General features: G+C 40.2%; 1 protein-coding gene across 3 annotated transcripts in view; it reads right to left on the bottom strand.

Moving 5' to 3' along the window:
• The window catches only part of LOC116950755 (inactive dipeptidyl peptidase 10), a 613,867-nt gene that overhangs the window by 273,379 nt on the left and 316,676 nt on the right, over window positions 1-23,812 (bottom strand). For all 3 annotated transcript variants that reach the window (XM_032968787.2, XM_032968796.2, XM_032968804.2), the window contains exon 2: window positions 4,374-4,488. In XM_032968787.2, coding sequence (XP_032824678.1) covers window positions 4,374-4,488 — 115 coding nt within the window. The remainder of the gene's footprint in view (window positions 1-4,373; window positions 4,489-23,812) is intronic.

Below are 23,812 nucleotides of genomic sequence, written 5' to 3'. Positions count from 1 at the left end.
AGTTGAGTTAATGCCAAAGAGCTCGATTTTGGTCTCATCTGACCACAACACTTTCACCCAGTTGTCCTCTGAATCATTCAGATGTTCATTGGCAAACTTCAGACGGGCCTGTATATGTGCTTTCTTGAGCAGGGGGACCTTGCGGGCGCTGCAGGATTTCAGTCCTTCACGGTGTAGTGTGTTACCAATTGTTTTCATGGTGACTATGGCCCCAGCTGCCTTGAGATAATTGACAAGATCCTCCCGTGTAGTTCTGGGCTGATTCCTCACCGTTCTCATGATCATTGCAACTCCACGAGGTGAGATCTTGCATGGAGCCCCAGGCCAAGGGAGAGTGACAGTTATTTTGTGTTTCTTCCATTTGCGAATAATCGCACCAACTGTTGTCACCTTATCACCAAGCTGCTTGGCAATGGTCTTGTAGCCAATTCCAGCCTTGTGTAGGTCTACAATCTTGTCCCTGACATCCTTGGAGAGCTCTTTGGTCTTGGCCATGGTGGAGAGTTTGGAATCTGATTGATTGATTGCTTCTGTGGACAGGTGTCTTTTATACAGGTAACAAGCTGAGATTAGGAGCACTCCCTTTAAGAGTGTGCTCCTAATCTCAGCTAGTTACCTGTATAAAAGACACCTGGAGCCAGAAATGTCTGATTGAGAGGGGGTCAAATACTTATTTCCCTCATTAAAATGCAAATCAATTTATAACATTTTTTACATGCGTTTTTCTGGATTTTGTTGTTGTTATTCTGTCTCTCACTGTTCAAATAAATCTACCATTAAAATTATAGACTGATAATTTCTTTGTCAGTGGGCAAACGTACAAAATCAGCAGGGGATCAAATACTTTTTTCCCTCACTGTATATGTGCTCACATCCATACTATCCTCCTTCACCAACTCGCACTGACTAATGTCGTGAAGTATGGACAACCCCCTACCTGTACCATGTGGGGAGACCATAGCCTAGAAGTGGACTGACAAAGGGCTGCACATGTACATGTATACAATACTACGTTCCATGGTTTCAAGTGGCTGTGTCATTCATGCTACCATACGCTTTTAACACTTGAGTTTTAAATAGCAACCTAATGGATCCACATGGTTGACAATTTTTAGTTGAATCCCTTTTGTAAAATCACAGATGGGCTGCAGAATTTGTGCTTGCTCTGTGGACTGAAGTTTTTATTTTATTTATAAGCAATGGCTTTTATGACAATATGTTGTATTACACACTGGGAATGCCATATGACTTAATTGGCATGAGGAGTTTCAGTGAGGCATTTGAGAGAATTGTGCATGCTCAAACGAACATTGTTTTCTCTGTATAAATCTGACTTGTAAGGACCGTGCCAGTCGTCGTATGCATAATAATTGCATTTTAAATAGTGTAATTCATGCAATTGCATCCCACAACGCTGCACATCAATTATCCAGTTCCGTACACAGATAATACAAAAACAAAACCCCACTACTGAGCAAATAAAAAATGAATACATAAATAACGATTTAAAAATGCACATAACAAGAAAAAATCATCGCCTTACCCCAGCACACAATCAGTTATCTGCCTTCCATCCCACCGTGAAAAATAATTCTACCCTTGCCTTTTCCTTTTAATTCACATTACTCTAACAATGTTTTCTACTTCCCCTCACTCATTCACCTCACCCCATTACCCCCATTTCTTTCCCACCACCCACGAACCATCCACCTGTCTTACTCTTACCCTCCAATAATTCATCTTTCATCCCATACCTCCTCCCAATAGCCACCCTTTCCAGATAACCCCCCTATCATCACAACATTTCCCTTCAAAACATTTCCCTTCAACTCCAAGCTCCTTTCACTTCATTCTCCACTTCATAGATGGCATGCTGCCATAGAACTTTGTGACTTCTCTTTGCCACAGTGAATTAATTCCTTATCTCTCATCACTACCTTTCATCCTCACCACTTACCCGACGTCATTCTCCCCTCACTAACCAATCCTTGATGTGTCATGGTATGATGATTTCAGTAATATCGCCTAATACCAAAGAAAACATTAACACCAAGAAAACATTATAGAAAAAAATGATTCACTTTGTTAAGCCACAAGAAGTGGGATACTCTCGTCTGGCCAACACTACTCTAGTAGAAACTATAAATGTACAACAACAACCACCATTCACCACTAAGTGGTGGTGACGTCACCACAGCAATTGTGCCAGGCTATGTGCACTTTAAGGCCACTTGAAGTGTCGAACGCCCGCTGGCAGGAGGTCACGGACAGACCCAGGTGCAATGGGTTAACTGACTGAGATGACTGGCCGATGCAGTCATCGTACACACACATATCAACATGCACACACACGTACATGTACGTTTTAAAGGGACACCACATTTTCAACAATGCCACTCGCGAACGGCTATGTAGGTGATGACATCGCAAAGTGCAAGGGATTGTAAGAACCTAATGTCTTTTGACGGCTTTCTCCACAGAACACCAATGAGCTGCTTGCACAACACCAAACACGTGAGCCCTATGGCCGGCATACCCATATAATTCAGGGGCCCACGGACCCTCAGAACACCCTCACATTTCTCCTAGTGTGGAGCACTGCAGACTTATGGGGAATGGGCCCCAGAATCTAAAACACTTGAGAATTGTGGGCAGGAAAGGAAGTCACGTGATGTGCAACTGGTTCAAAGCTGAGGCACTAACAGAGCAGTTTGCTTGTCATTTTAATATACAGTAAACCCTTTGATTGTGAGTAACTTGTTCTGTGAGTGTTTTGCAAGACGAGCAAAAAATAAATAAATACAAATTTTATAAATGAGCGAGGTCTTGCAATACGAGTAGTATGTATATGCTTTGAGCGTCACGTGATCACAACTGATATATGAGTGCTTTGATATACGAGTGCTTTGGATTACAAACACGTTTCCGGAACGAATTATGCTCGCAATCAAAGGTTTTACTGTATTTCTATTGTGAAACGGCATGGAACAGAGTTAATGTATGTGGAGCATTGATCATGCAAATACATGGCCGCTGTAAGGTAACTGCAAATGCTTTTTGTTTTGGTGCGATTTCTTCATTTGTTTATTAATTTTAGATTTTGCTTGGTAGTAGGGTTTTCATTTACTTGGTATGTATGTGTGTGTGCGTTGGGCTTCTTTCGTGCCATACGTAGTCAACCATGTAAATGGGATTTGGTTTTTATATATACTTAATGTACAACGTTGTGGGATGCTGTTGGCATGAACGACAGTACGACACTATATAAAATGAAATTATTATTCTACAATAAACATAGCTTCTAAATACAACCAGTAAACAGCCAATTAATCAAATACTGCCTGAGCAGATTTAACAAATTTTAGTTTAAGCACTGTCTCCTGTAACGAGTTGGCATGATCCCAATATCAACTAATTTATAGCTGCAGTCGTTTCAGGCTAGAGACAATAATAAAAATGTCATGAATAAATCAGAGAGTTTACATGGATTTTCATCCCAATTAGCTTATGTTTATATACTGCTACATAATTCTGAACAATATAGTCAACGCATTCTGGTAATGGATACCTTGCCCTACTTGGAATGTATTTATATTTAACAAAAGTTTTGGTAAAGGGCATAAGCATCTCATATGAAGTAGAAGCTGCATTTAAGAACACATGCAAACTATGAACGAATATCTCAACAACCGACTTGCTCTGCTAATTCCTACAAGACACCTTTTTGTGCCTGCAAGTGGGTGTCTAACTAGTTTGAACTCTGGGAGGTGTGAACTCTAATTACAAAGCAAGTGTTAATACTGAGGCACGTTGAATTAAAATAATTTAGATTCTCGTTAATAATAAAAATGTCAAAACGTAACAAGTATAGTTTGCAAAAGGAAATAAAAACGATTTAAACTTAATTTGAGAAGTACATTTTCATAATCATCATCATAAAGCAGTGCTTTACATTGGGGCGTCACGACATCCAGTTTGTAGAGGGTTCATTTTATCAGGCTGTGCCAAAAAACAGCAACTCCTAGCTATTATTTGGATGGAGTATATTTACTGTATATTCTTAGTTCTTTCGGTAAAGTCACGTTGAAGGGAAACAACAAAATAATAAAATATATATAAGACGACCGTTTGTGTTATGGTCGAAACGTCGTGAGAATTTTTATTGTTATATATATTTTATTATTTTGTTGTTTCCCTTCAACGTGACTTTACCGAAAGAACTAAGAATATGAATTACTGCAGTCACGAAAGCTTTAAATCAAAATTTATATTTACTGTGTCTACATATGGACTAAAAATTGCATTGATGCGACTGATTAAAATAGTGACGAATGATACGGATGAATAAAGTTTAAGGTTTGCATTAGTCTTACCCGGAGTAAGGAGAATCACGGAGGTGACGATGAGTGAGCAGACAATCATAATGACCAGCAGGGCAATGGCAATCCCCTTCCAGTTCCTCTGCGGGGGGTTACTGCCCACCAGCTCCTGTTGACATGAACATGAGCACATACACACAGGCAAAAACACATTAATAATCATACACGTATACATAAAATACTAATTCAACTATACTGCGATTTTAAATTTACAGAGTGTCTAGATGCCACTGCCGCCTTCACCAATCCCAAGCTTCACTTGGATTAAGGTCAATTTTTTTTGTAGCGTTACGTAAATATTTTCCTTTTGCAGCATAATGTAATTGTTTGTTTTCTATGCCGAGAACTATCTTTTTTTCCCATGTTTATATAGCTAGCTTTCTTCATTTTAAGTTTATTTCATGAGTTATTTCCTATATGTACTTCATTTAACACAATTACACTTTGATTGATCATGGTCTCAGCCAACAACGATCGGAGAAATCTAGGCTTAGCTTAATGAACGGTAAATGAACATTCAGAAGCGACTGCTTTCTATTAACAATTAATATTTAAATGTTTCGTGGTATTCATAAACAATTGGATACAGTGTATGTTCCACTAGTTTCATTATGGCTAGTGTTATACATCTATACGATACAAGTCGTGATGAGAACGGACAGCACGATGCAGTACTGAGGGAAAACAGTAGAGGAGGCACAACTTTTCTCTAATTTGATTATGGGGGGAAAATTGTAAAGTTTGCGACGTACGGAAAATTCGGGTCACGGATCGTTCTCGGGAACCTGACCCTTCCCGTAACCCTATGAGAGGCCCATGCTGTTTAAAGAAAGGTTAACAATTTACCACTCATTTTTTGAAAATGTAATGCTACATTTTTTTTCTCAAACTGCCTATTTCTCTCTCTAAAATTTACCAGGCTCTCATAGGTCCATTCGTTCTTTCTCTCCCTCGGTCGCTTAGGGGTGGATTTCCACACAACTCTCTCTAAAATGTACCAGTCTTGTTGAGTCTTTCATTGACATGCTAATTTCTCTGCTCCAGCAGCTACTCCAGCAGACCCACCTCTCTCTATGCCCCCCCTCTTTCTATTTAAGGCCTCGACACAGAGGCATTGGGTCTCTGTGTGTCAATGTTGTGTCTCTGTGTGTCTATGTGTTGTTTCTCTCTGCTCGTGTGTCTATCTGTGTGTCTCCGCGTCTGTGTTTTGTCGCTCTCTCAAATTTAGTTCTACTTGATGACGGTTGCTTGTGTTGCAATCTAAACGTTGTATTATATTATTTAATTCATTTTATTTCTACGTGACTTTACCAAAAGAACCAAAGAGTAATTCCTGCAGTCACGAAAACTTCAAATCAAGTTTGAACCACCTCTACAGGCAGGATGTAAGTTTGTTTTCTCTCTCTCTCTGTCTCTATTTGTCAAATTTCACACTTAACTTCAAATTTAGCAATCTTTGGACATCGTAATCAACCGGGCTGTGCGTTAACTGTGTGTTAGCCAACTCTCTGTGTTGCATTGCATTACATTTCCCAAAAAATTGCTACATTTTGTTTTCTCAAACTGCCTATTTCTCTCTCTAAAATTTACCAGGCTCTCATAGGTCCATTCGTTCTTTCTCTCCCTCGGTCGCTTAAGGGTGGATTTCCACACAACTCTCTCTACAATGTACCAGTCTTGTTGAGTCTTTCAGTGACATTCTAATTTCTCTGCTCCAGCAGCTGCTCCAGCACCCCCAACTCTTTCTCTCTGCCCCCCCCTCTCTATATTTAAGGCCTCGACACAGAAGCATTGGGTCTCTGTGTGTCTATGTTATGTCTCTCTGTGTGTGTCTCTGTGTTGTTTCTCTCTGCTCGTGTGTCTGTCTGTGTGTCTCCGTGTCTGTGTTTTGTCTCTCTCTCAAATTTAGTTCTCCCTGATGATGATTGCTTGTGTTGCAATCGAAACGTCGTATTCTATTATTTAATTTAATTTATTTCTACGTGACTTTACCGAAAGAACCAAAGAATAATTCCTGCAGTCACGAAAGCTTCAAATCAATTTACCACTTATTTGCGTTGCCAGCAATGTAATCCTGTTTGTTTGGCTTGAAGCACAATGCAGTGAGATCCCCACAACATCTATTTACACAAGCAAATAAACTTAAGGGACTATGTTGGCCGCTGTGCACATGCAGAAGCTGAAAATTACTGCATTGATGTAATGCATTTTGCAGATACTGGTGAGTCCTAATAAGGTATTGTGTATTTGAATCATTTGGCGGGACCCCGGGGTCCCGCAAAAATCAGGTCAATAATTATTATTTTTCAGTCCGCCCACTCGTGATCCCGACAGCAACGCGCCGCCCGCCCAGACTCGCGCCAACGAGCGCCAGCAGCAGGCAGCGATCAACACGATGGGCGCCACCCCACCGGCCAAACGCAAGCCTGGGGGGCGTCCACCGCAGTCGCGCGCGGCGACAACGCCCTCCGGTCAGCCGTCGATCCTCAGCTTCTTTGCCAAGGCGAGCCCGCCCCCCAGGCAGTGAATTTAACGTGTTTATGTAATTTTTCAACTTTTTACGAAACTTAGTGCCCCGAGTAGCTCACGACGGGGCCAATCGATTGACACTAGTTTTGTTGTCGGTAAGGCCTTAACAAGACTCGTGTCGCTACGCGGCTTTTCCCACCCCGGGGCAGTGATGGGACCCCGGGGTCCCGCCAATTGCTTCATTTGTATACTACTGCTTTTTCTAAAGCTTTTGAGTGGTGGTTTAAAACAACATAAAGGCCACACATCCAGTTCTATGGAGCTGGTGGTGCATAAGGCTTGAGAGCTGTTGTGTATGCAATACTGCATACATAGTAAAAATCTTTTTTTTCTGGCCCGCATTAAGTTTTCTGTAGTGAGGATTTTTTTCGCCATCATTTACTGATCCTAATTGTTATTTTGTTGTAAAACTATTGTGTGAAAAATGTGTTCATCAAAATAAGCAGCACTCTGTCCTATTTATGTTATACTAAATTTATAAAAATAAACATATCACTGCTGTAAAATAAATTAGGTTTTGTTTAAGTAGTGTACATATTCGAATGGGCCGTTTCAATGACTGCTCTCAGCATCCATGCAAATACTTTTTCTATGCAAAGGTGTACAAATTTATTGAAAAAGAACTATCTATGCGGTTCATACTTTCCAATCACATTATCTAGACCTCCAATTTCCACCTTAATTCCAAACACCCAACACTTCCAATCTTCTTTAAAATATATATTTTCCCCATTCTACCCGACTCCCAGCTAATGATTATAATCTAAGGCTGGGGGTAAAGCCTCTCATTCATAATTCAGCCACATGCACTTTGAATAAAAAAGAGCAATGTTAAGATTTTCCACATATATTTGTTCTTATTCTAATTTGAAGTACAAATATTAATTCCAGATAAATGTAAAACATTGAGAGTCTATTGATGCACATTTTAGTTTTTCAAAATATATCCAAGCATTGCCTTAATTTGGGACACAGTTGGATTAATGTCTGCAAAAGTTTTAAGGCCAATTTCAAATGTGTCAATTTGTCTTAAATAACAGAGCAAGGCTGGCTGTTGTGAATGATGTTATTGGGTATTTAATACCAATCTACAGCAGGTGATATGCTCTATCATGGAATCTGGTTTGGAACGTATTTAAGCATTACTGTTAATTTGCTCAAATCTAAAAAACTAAATTAGATTTCACTTATATTTAATTCACATGAATCCTACAATTTGATATTTATCAACAAGAAGTTCACATCCATAATGTTCATGCCTAATCAAGATTACAGTGGTACTTCATTCTATTTAGTCACCCCAACGACAAACCTACATTGCTTAAAGCTAATTTTCCATACTGCATTGCATTTCACATCAGATATATCCTGCTGCTGTTTTCTGTGAACAATATGTATTGCATTTTATCCACTGTAATTGATATTCATATTGAGATTATATAACTCTTCACCAAAACAGTTCAAAGTACTGCTTTACCCACGAAACAATACAACAATTAATGAGATGGTAATCTTTTACATTCTGTAAGCAATGTTAATACTTTGTTTCCAAATATATTGCATGCAATGCCCAAGTTGCATGGAACAAAAGTGAGTTCTGCGTTAGCTTACATATGAAATACTGGCTATGAGGCATACATGTGTAGAGTCGTGAAATACATGGTGCGCACTGATAACCGAGGGAAACTGAGGGCAAACAGGTGCGCGTGAGGTTTGCACGGACAAACTGACAGTTGTAAGGGGTGAAGCAGGTGCAAACGGGGTTGACCGGTCGTGCACGCTGAAACCGGAGGTGTTGCCAGGGAGACGGGAGATAAGGGTTGATTGATAGACCAATAGGCGCCAGCCTGGCGAGAGCTTAAAGAGACACACGAGAGGTCTTGGATTACTAGCAGAGGAATATAAGGGCGTGAGCGGAGCAGGGGGTTGTTGCCGGGGACCAATTGTGAAAACATCTCGCCGCTGCCGCTCCAGACGTCAACGCAACCTCAACCCTCACACCGTCGCCGGGTGGGTGATGGCTGATCCCCCCACCCGGGACGGGTGAGCGGGTCTGAGGGAGCGTAGGTGAGGGCAGCGGTGGAGGTGTAGAGTTGCAATGTGCGAAGACGCTGTGTGCGGAGACGCTGTGTGCGGAGGTCGCTGTGTGCGGAGAAGCTGGGTGCGGAGAAGCTGGGTGCGGAGAAGCTGTGTGTGCGGAGATGCTGTGTGTGAAGACGCTGTGTGTGGAGTCGCTATGTGCGGAGTCGCTGTTTGTGGAGTCGCTGTGTGTGGAGAAGCTGTGTGCGGAGTTGCTGTGTGTGGAGTCGCTGTGTGCGAAGACGCTGTGTGCGAAGACGCTCTGTGCGGAGAAGTTGTGTGCGGAGACGCTGTGTGTGAAGACGCTGTGTGCGGAGTCGCTATGTGCGAAGACGCTGTGTGCGGAGTCGCTGTGTGTGGAGTTGCTGTGTGCGAAGATGCTGTTTGTGGAGTCGCTGTGTGCGAATACGCTGTGTGTGGAGTCGCTGTGTGTGGAAACGCTGAGAGCAGAACTGCTGAGTGTGGAGAAGCTGTGTGCGGAGACGCTGTGTGCAGAGCAGAACTGCTGAGTGCAGGATAAGCGAGGTGAAAGGTAGATAAAAGTGGGGAGAAGACACTACACATTCAATTAAAATGTCCAGTGTCATATATTATTATTATTGACAATACTTCATACAATATATATTAAAATTATGGTGTTTGTGGCAGAGCACTCATATCACAATTTGAAGTTTGTGAATTCAAATGTCATTTGAAACTTGACTCAGACAATTATCCATAAAGGGTCAATAAAACAAGCTTATTTTGTAAAAAACAACAGGTTGATATTCTTTCGAGAATCACCTCTGCCATGGGAATGTGGGCTTTCCACTGTTGGTTTATGGTCTCTAACAGAAATGAACATAACCAGCATTTGTTTGAGCAGAGAGACACTAACATTTTCAAATTAATATTCTATTCACCGCCAAAAATGTTGATTTGATGCTCCTTTATATTTTGTCTTGCCTTGTTGCAAGGTCGTATTTACTCCAGGTCTACCTAATGAAATACATTTCTCAATGCATTGCCATCTGGTTTAAATAAAGAACATTATTTATTGTAAACTAATTCACCTCTAAAATTATTAAGCAATAGAGGTAATCAAACCATCGACCACATGCAATTTGGACCAATGTCATAAATGCTTGGCTATCCAGCTGGAATAGCAATACACTAACATCTATATTATGTGTAGTTCAGTAAAATGTAATCCTATGACCTTAATGTGGACCATTTTTTTTATATATTATGCTCATACTGTATCTAGTGATTTTGTCTAATTCCCATAGTTAGTTTATATTTAGATAACAGCAAAAATATAGATATCAATAAGGAAAATATGTATGATCATCTTGGCATTGAGAGCACCCTATCTACTCCAGTTTTATTTTCAGCACATTTGCCCAACCAACATTCAAATGTCACCTCTAGTCACCTCTAGGGGTATGTAAAAAAGATAGATGGATCAGTCAATGCAAGAACAAAGTTACTCACATTGTGTCAGGATTGACAGGTTTGTCAGTTGGGTTTCGTGTACAGACGCTGGGAAGCCTTTATAGAAGTTTTCTATTTAATCTGACTCACGACTCAACTTGATGCAATGCATCAAAGGGAGGCAGCACAAGTCCTGCTAGAGCCACACATGATCTAGTTTACATATCATTGGCGAACATTGTCAAGGGAAAGGAAATATATATTTTCTTTCGGAATATAAGTGGGTTTTATTATTTAAAAATATCTTTAAAGGTGTTGCAAACACGTTTTCATTTGAAAATAAAATTTAAAGGCAGTCGCTTAAGCACAATTCCCTTTCTTTGTGGCTAAATAATGCTTGGAGAGTAAATTTTCCGATAATTATCTTTAAATGCTATCTAATTTAGTTTGCGCTCTTGATGGGAGCAGTCAGATAAGGGAGACTTCTAATGGATATATTATGATGCTCGTTAACTTATGGCTTTGATATCTCTAAGAATCGATGCCCCAATGCATCTGACATGAGTTCATCTTATTGCTCCATCTCCCCGGAGGTCGAGCACTTGGACGTTTTCACTGTTGCGTATGTACGTATGTATGTTAAACTTATTTTGCACCGTATGTAGCCAACCATACTAATTGGAGGTGTGGGGGAAGGACAACAAACTAAACACAGAAAATTGTTCTAAAGAAATTCGTTTACAATATAGATTTAAAAGTGCATAGCTTCAGTGGTTTCCTAATATCGGAAGGAAGAGCATTCCTGACGGCCGCAGAAGCGTTTTTAAAAGTGCGCTATGCAGTGACCGTCTTTGTTCAATGGTAAGCCAAAAGCTGCTGTGAGGATGGCTGGAATTTGTGTGTTGGTTTATGCTCCTTGAGATCAGCAAGGTATTCTGGTTCATTTGAGGCAAGCACTTCGTGCGTAATGAGCACGACCTTCACTGTCATTACCTTACTTGTCTACTCCATTGCCCACCATTCCTTCCAGAGGATGGTTTCTCCTGCCCAAGCCCACTTACTTTCATGGACAATCAATAGAATGTGTTTCATTTGTGCTTTTCCCCGATCATTGTTTTCTGTCGCTCTGTAATTCCAAGCATACAAACATTGCACTTATCTGTTATCACAAAATGCCTCTAAAGTGATTATCAACACATGTATAGAAAGGTATTTCAACTTTATTCAGGTATTACTGCGTGTATGACATCATCACCAGCTGTTGCTAAAGTCACCCTCCTCTCTCTATTTTAAACGTATACAAAACAACGTTAATGGGACCTTTTGACAGTAGTTTTGCCAGTAAGGTTTCTAACTTCATAGGAACAGGGCCCACATAACAGTGAGTCAGTTGACCTGGATATTATATTCCCATAAATGCACTGATATGACAGCAACAAAACCTCAAGAATATGTGCCAAAGGCCCTGAAATAGTTGAAACATGCTCTGAGAGCTACCTTGTTGCTACATAACTATATAAGTCACGATCCCAGAGTTCAAACCTTACTGACCTTACATTAGCATACGATGATATCACGATAAGCTTTGGGATTCCACGGTCCTTTGTGGGCCTTGGTACATGGTGTAGACTTACTGAGATAAATGAAAGACAAAAGGGTTTGTCCCCACTTCGGCCATAGATACAGATGCACAGAAATGTTGAGACTATAATTTCCATTGTTTAATCTGCAGACTATTTCATATAGGGACGTCTTTTACAGGTCGTTTACCACATCAAAATTACTTCACACATATATCTCTGCATTAGAATAAATGACTAATTTTATAGAATATCACTACTTCATCGTTCCCTCTGTCAGTCAGTGATATATTGTATTGAATATAATTGGTTTCATGTTTATAAGTTCTACAAAATTGGAAACAATTAGGAAATTATTCCACTAACATCACAACCTCACACCCTGAGTACCCTCACCTTCACCCCTTGCATTTAAATTGCCAGAAATATTAAATGCGATCGATTAATTGAACATGTCCACTGATCTACTACTGTAGGTCAGAACATATGACCATTTCTAGAGTGTAAAATTAAAGGTTGTATTGTTTTCAACATTATAACAATTCCAAAGTACTACACTGATGTTTACTGCATCTGTAAAAAATTGCTGTTAATATATTTTTTTGTTACACACGCTACAAAAATATTCACATTATAGTCCCATTACGAACATTGCCAATGAGTAAACATTTTTCATCTTAAAATTTCACGATCTGTTTTCCCCTGTGGAATCATTGTTCTGTTTTTGTCAATGTGGATTTAAACCAGGTTTTATTGCAATTGATGTCTACAATCTACAACAAAAAGAGTAATACAGTATCTTCAATATTCAGTCAGTTTCGCTTTTATCTGGGGAGCAGGTGTGGTTGCATTCAGTTATTTTCTTACTGCACATCCATCTGTAAATTATCTACGAAAGATCCCATGGGTTTTGTCTTCCGTCGTGATTTTTTGGTGCAAAATTATCTTCATGATCCACTCCGAATGAATAAAAATGCTATATCTTTAGCCAACTTCTGTTACTTTAACCAACATACATTGTTCGTTCAGGGAAGCAGAAGCCAAAGTTGCAAAGAAGTAAAGGCATATAATTAAATCCCCCCTCCCCCTCCTCACTTTGGCTATAGATCGTCACTCAGCATGAACGTCAACTTGTTATTCAGTAGACTCCTGGGCTTAGTTTATAGATTTGCGTTGTTGAGATAACCTGGTGGTGGATTAGCTAATTATACGACCAGTGTGAGCGTCTGCGAAGCACAGAGTGCCTGCCAGTTGCGAATTGTTCTGTTGTGAGGCCATCATCAAGATAACATTTGGAGTTTGCATGTTCTCCCTGTGGTTGCGTGGATTTTCCTCTGGGTCCTCCGGGTTTTCCCTCCACATTTAAAAACATACGTTTAGAGTATTTGGCTGCTATACATTTCCACATCATAAGCCATTTCATTGGGTGATCATTTACTGTATGGCCAGGTCGCTTCTGAAAAAACCGATATAGCTCAGTGGGATTTACATGATGAAATAAAATAGAAAATATAAACTCCTATTATTGATGGGATTTGTAATTCCCTCCTAACTTGAATCGTTTGATATTGTAATACATGTCCACGTGTGTTTTTGTATTTGTGAGTTTGTGTGATCCCGCGTATGTGTGCATGTGAGTATATGTTCGTAGGCGCGTATGTTTTGTGTGTGGGCTCATCCATGTGTTCATTTTTGTGTCGTGTGTGCGTGTTGTTGTGTCTATGTGTGCAAGGTTATATGTAGTTTTCTGTGTGTATTTTTGAGAAATTCGTCTGTGCGTCTGTGTGTGTACATGTTGTGTGTGTTAGCACATCTGTGTGAACGCATCTGCGTGTTTCTGTGTCTGTACCTTAAAATTTGCATCTCTCTCTATGTATCTCCACCTGAGTGTGTCTCAGACTGTCTATATCTCCATCTCTCTCTGTACCTGTGTTTCTCTGTATGTGCATCTCCATCTCTATACACATCTCCATACGCGAACTCCATAGCATACACTATGAGGTGTGTATGTATGCTGAACTTATTTTGCACCATACGTAACCAATCATAATAATCGGAGTTGTGTATACGGTCAGTAAATGGCAGTGCGATAAGTGGGTTTCTGATCTGTGTGGATATTTTTTTTTAAATGCAGAAACATCCACTTATACCGTATAGACAGGGTTTCTGTCATGAACACCTTGGTTTCCTTGCAAGGTGAACAAATACATGGAAAGGAAAAACCGGAATGTGGAAGGCATGCGTTATGCAGCATGCTCCTGGAAAAGCGTAAAAAATTATTGAGGCTTCCCATCATGAAAATAATTAAGGCGATTCAAAGTACAGGACACAATACATAAATGCACGATTTCTCACTAAAATTTTATTTTCATTTAACACTTAATTAGTAAGCTCTTTAGTATATTTTATGTCTTACAAATGTTGCACTGAAGAGTGACACTGCTTGGCAACGTTACAATGCGTTTCTTCCAATTATCTCATTTTGCTGCACGTCTGACACGTGTTCATACATCGGACACAAAGCCATGGGGGCTGTGTATGCAAGGAAGGTGTCTTGATTTGCAACCAATCGACGTGAACTGCAGGCTCAATGTGCCGTTACTTATGCACTACTGCTGCATGCTCGTACATCTGAAAGAGACACTCCCTGCACAGCTGCAACACAGCACGATATGAATTTTTAATTGCAAAACACTTCCCCATTGCCACGTATCAGTTATGTGATTAAGGGACACGCAAATTATTATTTGCAAAGATCCTTATGTTACTGCTAAGTCTACCACCACTCATTATTAGTCTCATATGCACTGCATTTTGGGAGGTACCACAGATAAGTGATTAACAAATATGCTAACCAGTTCACATGGCCCAATGATCTGTGCACCTAAGCTTTAGCTTTGCAGCGCACTCATGGAACACAGTTAAGTCTCAGTCATATCCAATCTAATCTCACGCCCAATGACTCCATCACCGTGAACATTTTGGAACAGCACCACAAATAACTGCGGTTTGCATACATTTATTATTGCATTTGCCTAGGCTTATTATGTAGCCTTATTTCATTTAAAAAGATATGCATAAAAATTATTTTGCATGGTCTGTGAAACATTTGCTTTAAAATTCCCTTCATATCAGTGTGGATTATGGTGCATAAATCATAATTACTGTGTCGCTGAAATGAATTTTATATTCATGAATACATTTTGCTTGTGGTAACTGATGCTTTTGAGCTTATATTTATTTTATAAGAGAAAAACATGCGTTCATGTGAAAATATGATTAATTTTCATTCCTGAGTACAGTAAAATGTGAAATGTTATACACTACTGCACGAGGCATCTCAGTTGCTTCAGGCCACTAACATCAATGCAGCAAATCCATCCATTTTCCCCATTGGCTGTTGATTTCTGACAATAAGAGACGTGATAAAGCAATGGAGGGTGTGAATAAGTGAATGTAATGAATAAAAAACGTAATAAATGCCCATTTAATAAGTATACATCTACCCAGAGGCGGGCCGTCAGGGCCAGCAAGGCCTTCTCTGCTGGCCTAGAGATTGTCAGAATCAGAAAATAAAATTCGTATAATTTCATATATATTTTCATTAATGCTATATGTATTTTACAAAGTTCATTCCCATTAGTCTATTAAGCAGTAACGGCACAGCAAATCCAAACTATATGAGCTGCAAAGAAATAAGGACTAATTCGTTCTTAAATTGTTGGCAGTTTGAGAAGGCAGTATTTTTTTGTTTGGGACAGTGAGAAGAAGAGTATAAATATATAAGGTCATAGAGATAAGCAGAAGTCAAGTTCTCAAACAGTTTTGAATTGGAGAAAAACATGTATGCAAACATTTCATAAAACAAGCTGTGCTCTGCAGCCAATGAGACTCCCAATCGACTTGGAGAATGTTTTCATGCGAGACACATCTAAAACTCCCGACATTTTTAGACGAAACAGTTCAGCCCATGGCACTGTTTTGTGCTGTACAGCCTGTACGAAGTACTCCATACAATACAGTACAGTAATAGCATTATCTCCAGTCGTCTTACGTGCTGAATTGGTTGAGGGTTGACACTGGAAGGGAAAGACAGTGTAAGTGATTGATTGAGTCCATGAGTGACGCAAAGCATTATGTTACATAGGAAGAGTTTCTGAACTGCATGCAGTTACTGCACAGAAAGAGACAGTTTTATTAGAGAAATTGTAGAGTTTTATTACACCGGGAGATGTCACATAGAGTGAGATACTACTGTAATATTTTGCAGGGGTAAGAAAAACATGCGGGCACCTTGCCTTTAATTATTTGCTGCAACGTTGCCAAGCCATCTGGTCTACGTCTATGCGGGAGTGTAGAAGCTACGCAGCAGTTTTAACGATTGACTGCATACTTTGTCCTCAGTGGTTCAATTGAAGAAACTGCACAGGCATTGGTATGGGAACAATGAACTACAATACCTCACTATTATTAACACTGAAGTATTACATTCATGTTCATGAATAGAGTGGCGAGGCATTGTTGGTGTCTAAAGATGTTCTTACTGATATTAGAAAGGTAACTGTTTAAACAAATGTACTTAAATCGAGCTATTCGAATTATAATATGAAATGAAGCCATAATTTGAAAAGTTCATAGTGAGCACACGATGTAGAAAAGCTCCAGGAAGTCGATGTCAAAAAACATTCTGATATAACTTCAATAAGCCTGTTATCCATAGATATGAAATATGATAAACAATTTATTTCAATAAAATAGGGTTTTTGTGCAGTCATTGGTTCGCAGGCTGAGGCCAAAACTCTGTACTTTTAAGCAATGTCGTACATACTCTTTGGTTCTTTCGGTAAAGTGTCACGTAGGTATAAAATAAATTAAATCACGACGTTTTTGGCGCAACACAAGCGTCCGTCATCAGGTGGAACAACCACAGCAAGAAACAACTGCTGAAGTGGGCAGAAGGACTCTCGTAATACGAGGTTATACAGGTAAGAGAGGGGGGGAGGGGCCAGGGAGGAGGGGGGGAAGTGGAGTGCTGCCGGATGAACAGCAGCTAGAAAGGATCAAAGGGAAAAAGGAGGAACAAAAGCAAAAGGGGAGATGCGGATATGATAATTTATTTTATACCTACGTGACTTTACCGAAAGAACCAAAGAGTATGGATCCCTGCAGTCACGAAAACTTCAAATCTAGATTAGGTTCAAGGTCATTCACTCCATAACGAACTTAACACCCTGAAGCTAAAATTCCCAATTGACCCTCAGCTCAGTGGTGGCTTTGCCTGGGTATGGGTAAATTGCAGAGGGAGGATGCACTTATATTGTCAGCTTCATCGCAATGTCAAGTTCCCGGGCTCATCACGGGATGTGGGCATGAACCTTTGCGATAACGCCTCTTGCAAAGACAGTGTAGATATAGTTCACATCAGCACTCTGATTCTTACATTGGACCAGGAAAGCGAGACAAATGGAGAGTCCGTCGAGCTAAGTATTATCATCATTTCCACCATGCTCGCCATGCTCAGCACACCTCCAATTGACCTTCACGCTAATGACAGTACATACCCTGCAGGGATGTAATGTAGAGGTATGTGCAAATCCTTCCCATTGCCAAGACAGATGTGTTTAATATTCATGGCCAACAGAGATTTATACCACGTGTAATAATGGAAAAATTGCGCATGCTGAAGACGCACACTGCTCATTTATGAAAGCGGCTATGTGTGCGAGGAGATGTGAGAACTAAATCTATTTCTAATGGTATATGGCGCCGATGCAATGCTACAACTTGGATACCTTTATACTTATGGGAATGCTATGGTTTCCATAACACTGGTTATGGGCAAGCCTTTTTACGTCCATTTCCTGCTTAAATTAACGTTGGTGTCGTTGGTGATTCCACGTGCGGCTGCAATTGATTGGCGACAGCCTCCTATGGGTGAAACCATCGTGGAGAAAGCATGAGGTGTTCTTCAATATTGTTGGATTTTTACCCATGATCACAATGGAACGTCATACTAAGTTTGTATTGAACACCATTTGGCACACGTTTGTCTGTTTATCATGCGTTCAGCTCAGTGTTTGTTCACATCAGATTGGACGCTTAACTACGTATGCATGTCAAGTATTATGTAATCTCATATTTTGCTATGCAGAGATCACATTTAACGTGTACACCAATGTAACCTTGGAAACTCAATGGAGGCTTTCTACAATAGAGATCACAGATGAATAAATTCAGCAAAATAATTAATTACTGTACATGAGTAACGAGGAGCCACAACCACCAGGTTAAAATGCTACAGAAACACAGTTTTAGTTGAGTTTTCACATATTGTTAGGCTCGACCTTCCAGTGAACTCTAAACAGAAAAAAATATTAGATGTTGTAATACAGTAGGCATTCGTTTACCAAAATTAAACCATCACGGATCATTTAAAATTAAATTCAGGAATTTAAATTAGCATTATCGAATGCAGTGCATGTGTAGTAACAGGGCAATTGACCTTTATTCATCGTGGCTAGAAATTATATGTAAAAGTGCTATTGTGTATTCTTTTGTGACAGCACAGATGCATGACATTCACTACACAGCTGATAGCTGTGCTTGTAAGGGTGTGTTATAGCCCAATGCAGTACTGTACCCGTCATGTGGCTGGGATGTCATTAGATGCTCTTTTTAAACACACTGCTGGATGAAGGGCTTCCCATTCCATGTTGGTCATATATATGGGGTGCTTGAGCATACTTCCCCATGCTGGTTACTGCAGATGGGTTGGTAAAGGGGTAGACCCAAGACTGTTTCAGATATCATTCGCCACTAATGTTAGATGTGGCTGGAAAATAGAACTCAGGTCGCGGGGTTATTAGCACAGTGTACTAACCACGATGCCACTGTTCTATTCAGCTGGGACATACTGTAGCTTAATTGATTGAGTTACAGAGATGCCAATACTGTGAAGAAACCGTATGTTTAAAATGCTGTCATGGTCCACTCATCATCTTCACAATCAGCACCACTGTCATTACCAGCATTACTACCTACCATCAGCATCACCACCATCACAGTTATCCTCATCGGCACTACGATCATCATCATTGCCCCGGGATTAACAATGAGAACTACCTGGTGAGGCATTACTTAGCAAGACATCAATGTTAAATTTCGATTGAAAGCTTTCGTGACTGCAAGGATTCATCTTCTTTGGTTCTTTCGGTAAAGTCACGTGACTTTACCGAAAGAACCAAAGAAGACATCAATGTTACTTGCTGTTTAGAGGGACCGCTCTCTACTAAAGGAACGTGGAACATCCCACTCTGTCTCAGGACCACAAATGGACATGGGCACTTCACAATGCTTCTTGTGATTTTTTTTTACAATTTATGGGTCAAGCGGTGGCGCAGTGGTTCGCACAAAGTGCTATGAACCGGGAAACCTGAGTTTGATTCCCTGCCATGACTAATATCAGTGACACGTGAACCGGCTCTGGCCCACCCTTCACACCAACGCACACTGACCAGCATGGTCATAGACGTCTATTGACTAACATGGTGTGGGGAAACTTTAATCCAGAAGTTGATTGATAAAAGCACTGCCATGTACTGTACTGTATTCTTATTATGGGTATAAAGGGGTATATTGCTAACACCGCAGAATATATTAACAGAACGTGCTTGTGCTTTTGACTTCAATGTCCCCGATGCCAACTGAGCACAGCTGATAGCACCGCAGGCAGATTGGTGCACCAGATGCAGATCTGGTCGTAACAACGAATGCCTTCAGAAATTAGGATGGCACAGGTATTTAAGCATGCATTTGTGCATTATCTTTAACTACCAGACTGACAACTCGGTTGAAAATAAAATGCACAATATTAAATGTTTCTATCACCCGGAGTAAATAGTTGACAGATAGTATTTGATTCCAGCAATCGTTCTAGCGAAATGGAAATGCATAAAATAAAACCGTGAAGGGGGGTAATTGCAGAAAATAGCGAAATAGATTTGATTTACGTAAAAAAATAGATCTATCATTATGACAAAATTATCTACAAATTCGGAAATGAAAAAAATATATTACCATGACCGTGAAAAATACCAAATGGATGCTCCTGCTACTGCTTTTGTCAATGCGTATGTGAACTTGCTTTGTCACGGCTGAAAATAAAAAAAAATAGTTGTTAAAATTCACACTGCTTTATCCCCCACTCACCACTTCCCTGGCAACAGCAAACGCCTTCGTAAGCATGCGGATGGTGGTGTCAGTATATGCAGCACTTCATTACACAGCACTTATCGGTGCAGGCGCACACCTTGGCCCACACAGGCTGCAACCGCCCGATAATACCCCCTCCTCTGTCCCTCTCTGTACACCTCGTGATGGCTTATTGCTTTTTTTGCAATCATCGCATTTGTCAGTCGCATATCCAGTAATTATTAAACACAACGGCACCCAAGCAGGCACCGATTTAAATAGGGGTGCGCGATAGAAGCTCTCAGACTCTAACGCTATTGTGGAGGCATCTCAGCAAAATGAAGATGCACATTTACCGTCTTGTGCAACACAATTTTAACACTAGTGGAACCCCAAGACAAGTAAGTTGTAAGCATGACGCTGTTGGGAAGTTGGTTATTTTACCTGGCCAGTTTGTACTGTGGTGAGAGCACTCAATTTACTGGACATCTGTGAAAAAGAGCTTCTTAGTCATCAGATTCCTCCAGTCTAAATTAAGATTCTGAATTCACAAATCGAATGTTCGAGTTCACCCCTGATTCGGGATCAATGCAGCCCATTCACACTGAGGGGTTCATAAAATGAGTGCCAATTGATATACAAATTAGGTTAAGTCATAATAATAGTGGATTTCCACGACCAGCGCAGGACCTTTAATCACCCATTTTTTTGGTCGAGTATGGGGATGCTGACATATTCCACAATTATTATACAATAAGCATGACATTTTGTATAAGCTGGTCTTTTAAATGCATCCATGCTGTATGCATAGCACTGTACTACAGTTGATCTTCACAAGTTAATGTGCTGACTTTTTGTTTTGAATGAAAGTTATTTTCCAATGAAATACCACCGCTAGAATTTAGTGCCAAACACATTACACGCAATAAAGGTCACATACATACAAGTGCAGAGGCTTTGCCGTGATCAAATTAGAATAAGACAATGTTGTGCAGTAACAGCCAGTTCAATATTAAAATCAATGGACTTCCAGCCTTTCACCCAATGACTGGACTGATGCCAGTAAAGGCATTAAGAAAATAGATTCCATTATAAAACTGATTAACTCTTTCACCAAATTTAAGTCAAAATTAATTCATATTATTTTCAGAAAAGGGAAGTTATTTTAGTTTTGTTATGGCAATCTCTCAAGAATAATGCCTTATATTTCATGGCTGGGCAAAATGTTATCAGTAAGCAGCGAGTGTATAGTGCAAGGCGAGATACCCACCAGCATCACTTTGATTAAAGTGAGCGTTCACTAGACTTAGGCTTCATGCTGGCAACATGTATTTTTCATGGGGTGTACACAACCATTACACATGCCACACTTAACCTCCATCCTTGGAGGTATAACAATACTATAATTCAGTTTACCCACATTTAAACCATTGAAAAGAATGGAATTAAAGAGGTACAAATCATTTCGGCGAGTTATGCATACAAGTCTAGTAATAACCAATAAAATAAAAAATACAGAATTATGAAAGTATAATTTTTTTTAAATGATACTATTGTGGGCAGACTTTGAGTACCCAACAACTGTAGCTCAAAGTTTGTTCTACAGCATCACAAAATAGTGTTATCAGATTGCACTATCGATATACTATTTTTAAAGAGTTGTAATAATCGTTGTTTGTTTTACCATTAATATCTAGCCAGGTGGTGCTGTGGCTAGAGTGCTCAATTCATCATCAAAAAGTTGCAAGATAAAATCCTGGTTGAGGTGCACTCAGCCTGTTATAAATTTTAAACCAATAACATTAAAATCCCTTTTAAGTAGGTGAATGGTGGTCATCATATGGATGCGAATGGGAATATGTAATTTCCACCAAGTAATAGCTGTCAGACTTGAGAACTTTCATAAAAGTCCTGCTTTGGGGATACTTGGCCTATTGTTTAGCGTTTTGCATGTGGGAAAAAACTGAGAGAAACACAGAAAAAATATTACAGGTCGCAAACCCATTTAATGTACTGCCATCTCCTGTTCAGTATATAGCCAGCAGGTTTGGAGTTTTACAGCACATTATGAAACGTCCATGATCAACCAACCCTTACTCCCAAAGCAATGGAATACATTTATTTGCTACTATTCAGCCACACCACTTTTAAGACACTCACTTCTGAAATCCATTTGCAGACTGACAACCCCAAATATATATGCAAGCACGCCAACTACCTCACCAGCTTAAACGTCTTTTTCATAAAATCACCTGGAATGTCTAAATATTAGCATGCACTAAGAATACACACCATTAGCACATACCAGGTAGACTCATCCCCAAACAAGTGAATAATGCAACGATGTATATCAATATGAAAATAAAACCCAGTGCAAACACGAGAAACACAAACCGATGTACAAAAGTGGAGTATATTGCATGCAAACACAAAGACATACCATTGCATAGTAGTGTACACCAAAATAAAAACATCACCACGTCACCAAAGCAGCAGCATAGTTCAACGTTTCAGCAGTCAGCATGCTTCATTGGAAACTGCTTCATACATTGGAACCCACGTGAACAAATGTCAAGATCCACATACAGTAAGGGAAAAAAGTATTTGATCCCCTGCTGATTTGGACGTTTGCCCACTGACAAAGAAATGATCAGTCTATAATTTTAATGGTAGGTTTATTTGAACAGTGAGAGACAGAATAACAACAAAAATATCCAGAAAAACGCATGTCAAAAATGTTATAAATTGATTGCATTTTAATGAGAGAAATAAGTATTTGATCCCTCTGCAAAACATGACTTGGTACTTGGTGGCAAAACCCATGTTGGCAATCACAGAGGTCAGACGTTTCTTGTAGTTGGCCACCAGGTTTGCACACATCTCAGGAGGGATTTTGTCCCACTCCTCTTTGCAGATCTTCTCCAAGTCACTAAGGTTTCGAGGCTGACGTTTGGCAACTCGAACCTTCAGCTCCCTCCACAGATTTTCTATGGGATTAAGGTCTGGAGACTGGCTAGGCCACTCCAGGACCTTAATGTGCTTCTTCTTGAGCCACTCCTTTGTTGCCTTGGCCGTGTGTTTTGGGTCATTGTCATGCTGGAATACCCATCCACGACCCATTATCAATGCCTTGGCTGAGGAAAGGAGGTTCTCACCAAAGATTTGACGGTACATGGCCCCGTCCATCGTCCCTTTGATGCGGTGAAGTCATGTCCCATTAGCAGAAAAACACCCACAAAGCATAATGTTTCCACCTCCTTATTTGACAGTGGGGATGGTGTTCTTGGGGTCATAGGCAGCATTCCTCCTCCTCCAAACACGGCAATTTGAGTTGATGCCAAAGAGCTCCATTTTGGTCTCATCTGACCACAACACTTTCACCCAGTTGTCCTCTGAATCATTCAGATGTTCATTGGCAAACTTCAGACGGGCATGTATATGTGCTTTCTTGAGCAGGGAGACCCTGCGGGCGCTGCAGGATTTCAGTCCTTCACGGCGTAGTGTGTTACCAATTGTTTTCTTGGTGACTATGGTCCCAGCTGCCTTGAGATCATTGACAAGATCCTCCCGTGTAGTTCTGGGCTGATTCCTCACCCTTCTCATGATCATTGCAACTCCACGAGGCGAGATTTTGCATGGAGC

This window comes from Petromyzon marinus, chromosome 2 (assembly GCF_048934315.1).
Source record: "Petromyzon marinus isolate PM22_M1 ecotype Great Lakes invasive population chromosome 2, UKy_Petmar_22M1.pri1.0, whole genome shotgun sequence".
NCBI lineage: Eukaryota > Metazoa > Chordata > Hyperoartia > Petromyzontiformes > Petromyzontidae > Petromyzon > Petromyzon marinus.
The sequence above is the reverse complement of the archived record's forward strand: the minus strand, read 5'-3'. Positions and strand labels throughout refer to the sequence as shown.